The 12,474-nt window shown below is 24.9% G+C and overlaps 1 protein-coding gene across 1 annotated transcript; it reads left to right on the top strand.

The window, feature by feature from the left end:
* The first annotated feature begins 5,183 nt into the window (after positions 1-5,183).
* LOC135930208 (uncharacterized) lies at positions 5,184-6,089 on the top strand. Its single transcript, XM_065466989.1, has one exon. It carries the CDS (start codon positions 5,184-5,186, stop codon positions 6,087-6,089), a length of 906 nt encoding a protein of 301 aa, XP_065323061.1.
* Positions 6,090-12,474: the final 6,385 nt, after the last annotated feature.

The following is a 12,474-nucleotide window of genomic DNA, read 5'->3' as shown; positions in this document are numbered from 1 at the left end:
AACGATTATAAAATTGTCATCAATGGTATATCTTCATGGAATTTTAATGTAGCATGTTTACAATCTATATTTTTACCCATTTGCAACAAAAAAATTCAAAAAAACTTTATTAACAACGATTATGACAATTGTAACTTATCTATGGTACATCTTCACTGAAATTTTATTTTAACATATAAGCAATTTATATTTTTGCCCATTTGCGCCTAATAAATTCAAATAATTAAAATAACGATTATGACAATTGTCACTTTTCTATGATGCATCCTCATTAAATTTTAATTTAACATGTTTACAATCTATATTTTTACCCATTTGCGTTAAAAAAAATACAAAAAATTTTAAAATAACGATTTTGACACTTGTCACTTATCTAGGGTACATCTTCACTGAAGTTTTATTTAAATATGTTATCAATACTTATTTTGGTCCATTTACGTCAAAAAAAGTTTAAAAATAATGATTATGATAATTGTTATCTAGGATACATCTTCACTGAAATTTTATTTAAACATGCTAGCAATACCAGTAGCGTACGCAGGAATTTGGTGTGGGGAAAGGGGGGGGAGGGGTATAATTAAAATTTTTTAAAATAAAATTATTGTTATTTAAAAATATCAAGCATAAATTTATTAGGACTAATAACTATTTCTAATATACAAATTTAAATTAATATGAATTATAAAAAATTAATATAAACCGATATATAAAAATAAATTTGATTTAAAAAATATTAAACGAATATAACCGGCAAGATATGATGACTATAAAATAAATAATCCATAATAGAAATTTAAATTTTTTTGAGCTTTTAAAATTTATATATAAAGTATAAAAAATCGAAATGTTGGAAATATGAATAATTATTTATGTAAAAGAAAAATATATAAGACATTAAAAAATGATAGCACAAAAAATATTATAGAAACATTATATTTTTATAATGTAAAATCCAATCTTCGTTGGGAGGGAACTAATTTTTCAATTATCTCATCCGTGTTTGGCGTCAAATGCCTATGAATATTCAAAAGGGCCAGACCATTCAACCTACTTTCAGAAGTTGTACTTCTTAGGTACGTTTTTAATCTTCTTAAAGAAGAGAATGTTCTCTCATTAGTTGCAGTACTAATGGGAAGAGTTGCTAATATATATAATAATTTCAATATATTGGGAAAATAATCTAAAAGATGTTTGAAATGATGCAAAGCATCATAGCATTTTTTGGGACTATATCAACCATAGTTAATCTTTTATACCATAGTTGGCATTCAGCTAATAAAGCATCATGAGATACATTAATGTCTTCATGATAAAAATCTTCCAAATATTTTATTTTTTTTCTATCACCATCTGAAAAAGGTTCAGAGGGCTTTTGCGGAAGTAATATCTGCAGATTTATAAGTGTTTTTTTATAAATTAAAAACCTTTCATTTACTTGGGTTATAAATGTATCCAAAAGAGTTATAAAGACATTTATTTTATAATAATCTTCTACTGACCCTTTATTAATATTTGGACGATAAGTTTGCCTTACTGTAAGTCGAGGGAGACAAATATTGAACTCGTATAGCTCTGCTTTTGATTCAACATTAACATATAAAATATAAAATTCCTCATCAGCATTAGCTCTAATTTCTTTGAGTTCTAATAAAATTGTCTCTGCTATTCTCATCATCTCAATCAAATCAATATCAGGTTTTTGAAAAGTATTACATAAAATAGTTGTATAATTAAATAATTTATTAATACATTCTAATGCGAAAACAAAATTTGGTATAAGTATTGAATCCAGTAACTTGCTTGCTTCTGAAGAAATATCTTTTTCAGACATTGTGATATTTCTATAAGAGCATTAATAATCGGCTCTTCTAACTCGATAAAAACTGTTACTGCTTGATGTCGAAGACTCCATCTTGTTGGACAAGCTTTTTGGAATTTTTTTCTCCTTGTTGGGCAAGGAGTTTCAGATATAATTCTGTTCAAAATATTTTGACGCTTGGGGTATCTAAACATCTCATAGATGCTAGATATTTTACCTGATATAAATATAAAAAATTTAATTTAATAATTAAAAACCTAAGCAATTTGATATCAATGGTAAAGAACATGAATCCGATATTGCTAAGTTGAGTAAATGGGCAGCACAGTGGACATATATAGCCGTTGGGCATTTTTTTTAATAAATGCCTGAAGCCCATTGAATTGTCCACTCATTGCACGTGCTCCATCATACCCTTGCCCACGTATCATATTTATATTTAGCTATATTTTTTAAAATAATTATATAATAAGATTAATTATTACTTTTAATTTTTTAAGATTCACAAATATTACATCAGCTAAAGCAGACCCAGTCATGCTTGAAACAAGAATAAATTGGAGAAACATTTCCTTGATAATGTTTTTATGAGTATCTACATAACGCGCACACAACTACATCTGCTCAATGCCAGCAATGTCCGTGGTCTCATCTGCCAAAATTGAGAAGCATGGGGCAGAATTGATTTCAACAATCAATTTTTCTAAAATGATATTGTTGCAAATATCAATTATCTCATTTTATATCCTAGGGCTGAGATAAATAGCATTTTTATTGGTACTAATGAGGCTCTCCATTAATACAGGATCTCCTAATGCTTTAAATTTTAAAAGTCCACGGAAATTACCTTCGTTATCATTATTAAAATTTAAGCTTCCTGAATCCTTGTGGCCACGAAGTGCTAGGCCTTGCAAGCCACAATATAAAATAGCCTCAATAGTTAGTTTTATCTTGCCTCTATTTTCATTTGCAATTTTAACCCTATTTTTATCAATTATTGATGAAATGGGAATCATATCCCCCTTTTGAATTGATTCTTTTGAGGAAATCATCAGTTCACAGCTTTTGTTTATTAAATTATCATACTATACTTTTTTGCTTTTTGGCATGATTTTCACCTTCAGCGTTTTTTAAAAAAAGTCTAATATCCATGACTAGAAATTTGAAAATTATAATACCGGGAAATTTAAAAATAATAGATAAATATTACGCCACAAGGAAAACTTGAAAATGAAATTAATTGATAAAGTAAATTAGTAAATGAAAAAGGTATTAATATAAAAATTTAAAAAGAAATAGATATGAATAATTATAATAAAATATAAAAAATAATATTTTTGAAAAATATGTCCGGCATCTGCATTTTAGCATTGGGGGGGGGGGGGGGGGGAAGGGGGGGGGGGGGATTTATCCCCCTGTCCCCCCACCCGCTGCGTACGCCAAAGAGCAATACTTATTTCAATCTATTTTAGTCAAAAAAATTCAAAAGACTTTAAAAATAACAATTATGACAATTGTCACTTTTCAATGGTACATCATCATGAAATTTTAATTTAACATGTTTACAATCTATATTTTTACCCATTTGCAACAAAAATATTCAAAATAAACAACGATTATGACAATTGTAACTTATCTATGGTACATCTTCATTTAAATTTTATTTAAACATGTTAGCAATACTTATCAAAAAAATTCAAAAAAATTATAAAATAACAATTATGACAATTGTCACTTTTCTATGGTACATCTTCATGAAATTTTAATTTAACATGTTTACAATCTATATTTTTACCCATTTGCGTTAAAAAAATTTAAAAATAATGATTATGATAATTGTCATTTATCTAGGATTCATCTTCACTGAAATTTTATTTAAACATGCTAGTAATACTTATTTTAATCTATTTTAGTCAAAAAAAATTCAAAAGACTTTAAAAATAACAATTATGACAATTGTCACTTTTCAATGGTACATCATCATGAAATTTTAGTTTAACATGTTTACAATTTATATTTTTACCCATTTGCAATAAAAATATTCAAAATAAACAACGATTATGACAATTGTAACTTATCTATGGTACATCTTCATTGAAATTTTATTTAAACATGTTAGCAATAGGGGAGACCGGGGTAAAGCGATTGACTGGGTAACAATGTTAACGCGAATAACTTTTTAACCATTAAGTATAAAGACCTTATTTGGTGTGAAGATGTATTTTTATATCTTATTTCTTACCTATGTTCATCTTTTAAAAAACTTACCTTGTTTTATATATTTTGTCAAAAAACTGTTTTTTACCCAAAAAATATAAAAATCATTCTCTAGTATATTTTGCTTTTAGTAAAATTTACATATCCTCAGGATTCAAAATTTGGCACACATGTTTCTTAATGTATTAGCTATAAAATAAAATTTATCCGACATCTTTAGCTCTATTAGAAGTCACGCAATAACGATATTTATAATATATGTCACCTAGGGGTAAAGCTGTTATGGGTAAAACGGGTAAAATATAAAATTATTCACATTAAATTTTTCATTCATTCATTTATTATAATTTTTATTGTATCAATCAAATAATGAGAAATTATAAAAGAAAAACCATATACAGAGATGTAAATATATTAAATGAAGCCATAAAATATAAAATAACAAATAATACTTCATTAAATTTGTCTGCTAAAAAATTTAACATACCTTATACAACGTTGAGAAGGAGATATAAAATTGGTATTAAAAGTTCAGATCATCATAAACAAATATTTACAAATGAAGAAGAATCTAAATTTTGTGACTACATATTAGAAGCAAGTAGGTCATTTATGGGATTAACGCCTAAACAAGTAATTAAATTATATTGTTTGTATTATATTGTATTTCATAATTTTAATAACTCAATTTAAATATCAATATTAATTTGGTAACTTTAATAAAAATGCTCAATTGAAATTATATTGTATTTCATAATTTTAATAATGCTCAATCTAAATATCAATATTAATTTGGTAACTTTAATAAAAATGCTCAATTGAAATTATATTGTATTTCATAATTTTAATAATGCTCAATCTAAATATCAATATTAATTTGGTAACTTTAATAAAAATGCTCAATTGAAATTATATTGTATTTCATAATTTTAATAATGCTCAATAAGCATTTTTATTAAAGTTACCTTAATATTGATATTTAAATTGAGCATTATTAAAATTATGAAATTAAACTCTATGGAACTGGTATTGTTAATTATTAAAATGAAATTGTTTTATTTTATAAATTAACAAGATAAGAGGATTTTCATATCAGCTTGCTAAAGAATATGGCAAATCTTTCCCAGAAAGCTAGACAACTAATGGTATGGCTGGAGAGGACTGGTTTATGGGGTTTAGAAAACGACATTCCCAACTTTCGATTCGTACCCCTGAAACTACTAGTCTAGCAAGAGCATATGGCTTCAATCCCACAAATGTCAATAAATTTTTTGAAAATTTAATTAAGCTATATAATTCTTATAACTTTGAACCACATAATATATGGAATGCAAATGAAAGTGGTTTCACCACCGTTCAAACTCCTGCAAAAATTATAGCACAGAAAAGTGCCAAACAAGTCGGCTCTATAACGTCAGGAGAAAGAGGAACGTTAGTTACAATATGTTTAGCCATCAATGCTATAGGCCATAGCATTCCACCATTTTTTATTTTTCCAAGAAAACGATACAAAGATCACTTTATTCGTGATGGGCCTATTGGATCTAAGGGTGTGGGAAACGCATCGGGTTGGATGCAAGAGGAGGAATTTTTATCTTTTTTGGAACACTTTAAAAAATATTCTAGTGCATCCAAGGAGAAAAATGTCTTATTAATCTTAGATAACCATAGCTCTCATTGTTCAATTTCCGTTATAAACTATTGTCGCTCCAATGGGATTGTTATTCTAACACTTCCACCACATTGCTCGCATAAACTCCAACCATTAGACAAAGCAGTTTATGGGCCATTGAAAAAGTTTTATAATGGAGCTATTGACACATGGATGAGAAATTATGTGGGGCAACAATTTCAGATTTATGATATTCCAGGAGTGTTAAAAAATGAAATACCAAGGGCAGTGACACCAAATAATATATTAAATAGGTTCTTAGCATGTGGCATATTTCCTTTAAACCCAAATATATTTACAGAACAAGATTTTATCTGCTGTAATAATTCAAATGCTAGCTCAATATTGAATTTAAAAATAATGATGAAAATATTACAGTGACTCAAAATCTTACAGTGACTCAAAATAATGATAGTGATTTATCTATTGAACGAAAATGATCCAGATGATATTGATGAACCTTATCATGATATGTTACCATCATGCTCAAAAAATTATAATAAAGTATTCAATCCTTCATCTATAATACCTATTACAAAATTATTCAATTAAAATATCTAAAAAAAGAATTCAGAAATATTAACATCTACACCTTATAAAAAAAATTATTAATTCAGAGAAAAAAAAGATATCAAAAAATAATTGTTTATGTGTTATTTGTAATAAAAAACTATAAAAATAGTCGCGAGGGCGATGAATGGCTAAAATGTACAATGTGCCTTGAATGGGCACATTCTAAATGTGCTAATTATGATAATTATTTTACATGTCCTTATTGTATCGATTAGTTTTTAAATAAAAATCATAAATAAATCTTAAATTTGTAATATTTGTTAAATAAAACAATAAATATGTGTCAAATATTATTTTAACCACTTTACCCTAGTACAGGGTAAAATGGCGAAAATGAGTAGTTTTACATAACTAATCATAGCTCCTAAAATATATTAGGTAGAGGGCTACACTTTTTTTTATCTTTTAGAAGAGGGATGGGGCTACACATTGATCTATAATTTGTTGTGTTTGACTCTTGTTTAAAATTTATATGGTAAATATGCAAAATGCCTATACTTTTACCTCGGTCTCCCCTACTTATTTTAGCCCATTTACGTCAAAAAAATTAAAAAAGTTATAAAATTACGATTATGACAATTGTTACTTTTCTATGGTACATCTTCATGAAATTTTAATTTAACATGTTTACAATCTATATTTTTACCCATTTGCGTTAAAAAAAATTAAAAATAATGATTATGATAATTTTCACTTATCTAGGGTACATCTTCACTGAAGTTTTATTTAAACATACTAGCAATACTTATTTAACGCATTTTGGTCAAAAAAATTCAAAAAACTTTAAAAACAACGATTATGACAATTGTCACTTTTCAATGGTAGATCTTCATGAAATTTTAATTTAGCATGTTTACAATCTATATCTTTACTCATTTGCAACAAAAAATTCTAAAAACTTTATAAACAACGATTATAACAATTGTAACTTATATCTATTGTACATCTTCGCTTAAATTTTATTTTAACATGAAACAATTTACATTTTTGCCCATTTACATCAAAAATTGTAAAAAAAACTTTAAAAATAATGATTATGACAATTGGCCCTTTTATATGGTACATCCTAATTGAAATTATAATTTAAGGTTAAAAAAAATCGAATATGTTTAAAAATATCGATTATGATAATTGCCATATTTCCTTGGAACATCTTCATTGAATTTATAATTTAACATCTTTACAATATAAATGATATTTTTATCCTTTTGTGTCAAAAAATTTCAAAAATCTTGAAAAATAACGAATATGACAATTGTCACATTAAATTATTTTCCTTAAAAAGATCATATAAAATAACATAAATAAGTTGAATATAAATATTATAAAAAAAATTATTTAGAAAACCCACCTCTTTTAATATACTTAAGAAATAGATAATTTTACAAAAATGTTAAAAAAAGCTATAAAAGATTTCACTTAAAAATTGTATATTTATAATAAATTTCACAAAAGAATTCCTCAAAAAGATATATTTACAAAGAAGATTTAAATTTTTATTAAAATATGTTAAAAAATCTTTTTGAACTTCAGGAAATATTTTTTCTTAAAATCTTGGGCGTGAAGATCACTAATAAATTGTAACAAAAATAATATTACAATAGTAGCATATCATTTTCTATTTAAAAACATCAAATATTAAATAATATGTTGTTTTCCTTTAAATAAATGCATTCGCAATATATTTATTGTTTCGCGATAATGCTCACGCGATAATGACTTCGCGCAAACATATTCGATATAAAAAATTCGCTGTAAAGTGTTCGCGTAAAATGTTTCGTTAAAATGTATTCGCTCTAATAAATTAGCGACAATGGCTTCGCGAAATTGTCTTCGCTATAACTGTTTCGCGGAGATAAATTCGCAAATTTGGTTTCACGATTTTACCTTCGCTATAAAAACTTTTCGCGATAAAAGTATCGAGAAACACTTTTCGCGATAAAATTTTCGCTGAATTGACCTGATACGATGTTATAATATTAACACACATCCCCTTCTTTAGGAACGAAAACCCGGGACAAAATGATACATTTTTCTCATAACTATATAAATAATAATCAGTGTATAAAAATTCAATATATCACTCACATATAATTAAAAAATTATTTTATGTTTCTTTTTTCTACATCGTTTCATAAACGCTATTCGTCTATAATAGAATTTTCAACATTTTTACAGTTGGGCCAGCACATCAATTATATCATTGATGTTCTCTTGATATCGAATCGTTTTTCCCTTGTTTTACTTTGGCGGTTTATATAAAAGCTTATATCTCTTTTTATTGTCGCTGGTTGTCATCTCGATATTATATCGTTCATCTTTGACATTTTTAGAAATACGCTATTTGTGGTCATACGACGGTTTGATTATTGATTACACGATTGTTTACATCCGTCGTATTGGTTGATTGTCATTAAGATTTGGGTTCTTGTTGAAATAGGAATAAATTAATAATTGTTTTTTCATTACAATATAGCAAACTAGACTTTTATACAATCCAATAATTAAATATTTATTTAAAAAAATATAAAAATAATCAAATACTGTAGATCAATTATTATTTATAATTAGCTGGTAGCCCGTCGGGAATGTCGGGGAATCAGAATTTTCTCCTTTATTTATTAGATGATGGATGAATGATTTTATGAAGTGTTATTCAGAAATTTATATTTATTTAGATAAGGGGTTATTCTAAAATTTTCCATTGTTTTTATAAAATATGTTAAAGTATATATTTAGTAATTTTAATTTATAGCACTATCAAAAATCTTATAAACTAAATTTTTATTCATTAATTTTACATAACTTATATTCGATTTAAACCCCATAAAATCTCATCTAGCAAGAATATATTTTTATGATAACAAATTATAAATATAAATGAATAAAAATTTAGTTTAAAAGATTTTTAATTGTGCCCATAATACAAAATTACTAAATATATATTTCTAACATATTTTATATGGAAAATTTTAGAATAACCCATTATCTAAATAAATGCAAATTTTTGAATAACACTTCATAAGATAGGAAAATTTTTGATTCATCCATCATCAAATAAAGGCGAAATTCATTAGTAACCAATCATATTCTTGACGGGCTATCAGCTACTAACTTACATTTTTACTAAAGGGTTTTTGAAAAATTCCTAAAATATAGGTAAATTTAAGGCAAGATCACAACAGGCATTATTATTTTTGGTATTTTGCCAAAATAAAAATTGATTAATATTTACTTCATGTTTATGTTGGCGGCAATGTGAAATATTCGGCAATGTGAGGTAGGGGTAGGCAGGGTAATTTTGTTATTTCGGCTAAGTATACATTGCCGGGTTAAATCAGGCAATGTATTTATTCTATTTTAAAAATTAATAAATTTATTATTTATTTGAGATTAATTTATTATTATTTAATATTAATTTCTTATTATAAATTTCTTTTATATTTTTTTTTAAATATATTTTAATTTTACAATATATTTTTTAGATTGATATTTTTTTTCAATATATTTTTTTAAATGATATTTTTTTTAATATGTATTTTTTTTCAATATATTTTTTTGATTGATATTTTTTTTTATATTTTTGTGTTATATGATTTTTTTTAATAAAATTTTTTAAATATATTTTTTTGATTGATATTTAATATATATTTTTAAAATGATTTATATATATATATTTTACGTAATTTTATCTATTATATATCTTTTGATAGATACTTTTTTAGGTAATAGTGACAAATGTCATTATCGTTATTTTTGAACTTTTTTTAAAGCAAATAGATAAAAATATGTTTTGTAAATATGTTAAATTAATATTTCAGTGAAAATGTACTATAGAAAAGTGACAATTGTCATAATCGTTATTTTTGAACTTTTTTGAGTTTTTTAAGTAAATGGGTAAAAATATGTTTTGTAAACATGTTAAATTAATATTTCAGTGAAAGTGTACTATAGAAAAATGACAATTGTCATAATCTTTATTTTTGAACTTTTTTTTAAAGTAAATAGGTAAAAATATGTTTCGTAAACATGTTAAATTAATATTTCAGTGAAAGTGTACTATAGAAAAGTGACAATTGTCATAATCGTTATTTTTGAACCTTTTTTGAGTTTTTTTAAAGTAAATGGGTAAAAATATGTTTTGTAAGTTAAATTAATATTTCAGTGAAAGTGTATTATAGAAAAGTGACAATTGTCATAATCGTTATTTTTGAACTTTTTTAAGTTTTTTTAAATTAAATAGGTAAAAATATGTTTTGTAAACGTTAAATTAAAATTTCAGTTTAGATATGTTTTATATTTTTAAGTCACTAACAGTAATATCAACAATAAAATTCCTTAATTCTTTATTTATATATTCAAAATTAATGATAGAAGTTATGAGAAATATTCCTGCAACTCGATCATTAATCCGTTGAAAATTTGTAATATAAACTGGCCGAAGATCTTCAAATGATAAGCCTAACATTCTGCAATATAATGATAGTAAACTTTAATCATTCATAGCATCCTTAAATGTTTTTTTAACATAATTTATAATAGTCCAAGCAGTTAAAATAATTGTAGAGAGTTAATTGAATTTTTTTCTAAAATGTTCAACTACGAAATATATTTAATATAGAATCCTGCATCAGTTATTTGTATATCAACTAACTAATATCTTTGACTTATTTATTTCAGATTGCTGTAGTAAATACATTTTAAATATTTATTCACTTTAACGATCTTAAATTACAAGTTAGAGCTAATATTGAAATTTAAATCTGATCAAAATTTTAAATAGCTTTTCGAAAATGAATATATTTAAGAAATAATTTTCAATTAGCCCTCATATTTATATTTATTTTGACTACTAAGATTAGACATCAAACATTATAAGTTTATTTCAAGAAATGAAGGACTTTGGATAATTTTTGTTTACTATATTATTATTGAATAATGCTAGGCTTTCTACTTTGAAGGCCTTTGGCCAATTTATGTTTTAAATTTTCTTCGGGTTTATAATCTTTTTTTAAAATATTTCTCACAATTTTTATAAGGTCATTATTTTTATTCATTTTTTTATATTTTTGTGACATCATATATGCACTTTTAGTTATTTGATAGGAATAAATTCTTTATTATTTTAAATAAAATTTACCAAATCAGACACATTTGGTAAAATGGGTGCGACATTTTTCTTCTCCCCGCCTCCCCCCCCCCTATTATATTTATATGCTTCTTAATATTATTAAAATATATTTTACGCTATATTATTAACGGAAATCTGGTAGCAAGCCTTCCCTATAAGATCTTAAAACAATATTTGCGACTCATTTTTTTTATTATCAATATAATTCAATATAAATATAAAATTATCATTTATTTTGAAATTTATTATTTGTAGCATGACAATGTGAGTTGCAAGACATTTTAGATGCCTTGCATTTGCATCTATTAGTTGTGCAATTTTGCTTACATTGGCAATGTCTAAATCCTTGCCCAGATCTTATTGAAGACATGCCAACCATTGTTCTAAAGGTATGATAACTTGGTTTCACTGAAATATTAATTTAACATGTTTACAAATACTATTTTTACCTATTTACTTTAAAAAAACTGAAAAAAGTTCAAAAATAACGATTATGACAATTGTCACTTTTCTATAGTACACTTTCACCGAAATATTAATTTAATATGTTTTCTATAGTACACCTATATTGATATTTCAATTTAACATGTTTATGTTTACAAAACTTTTTACCTATTTACATTAAACAAACTAAAAATGTTCAAAAATAACGATTATGACAATTGCCACTTTTCTATGTTTAATTTAACTTGTTTACAATATATATCTTTACCTATTTACTTTAAAAAAATTCAAAAAAGTTAAAAAATAATGATTATGACAATTGTCACTTTTCTATAGTACACTTTCACTAAAATATTAATTTAGCATGTTTACCAAACATATTTTTACCTATTTGCTTGATAAAAACTCAAAAAAGTTCAAAAATAACGATTATGACAATTGTCACTTTTCCATAGTGACTAACTGAAATTTTAATTTAACATGTTTACAAAACGTATTTGTACCTATTTACTTTAAAAAAACTCAAAAAAGTTTAAAAATAACGATTATGACATTTGTCACTTTTACCTAAAAAATTAACTATAAAAAGATATATATAGATAAAATTACGTAAAATAT

This window comes from Gordionus sp. m RMFG-2023, chromosome 5, assembly GCF_954871325.1.
Source record: "Gordionus sp. m RMFG-2023 chromosome 5, tfGorSpeb1-WG-v2, whole genome shotgun sequence".
In the NCBI taxonomy this organism is placed as follows: Eukaryota; Metazoa; Nematomorpha; class Gordioida; order Chordodea; family Parachordodidae; genus Gordionus; species Gordionus sp. m RMFG-2023.
Note: the sequence above shows the minus strand (reverse complement) of the source record. Positions and strands in the feature narration are given on the sequence as shown.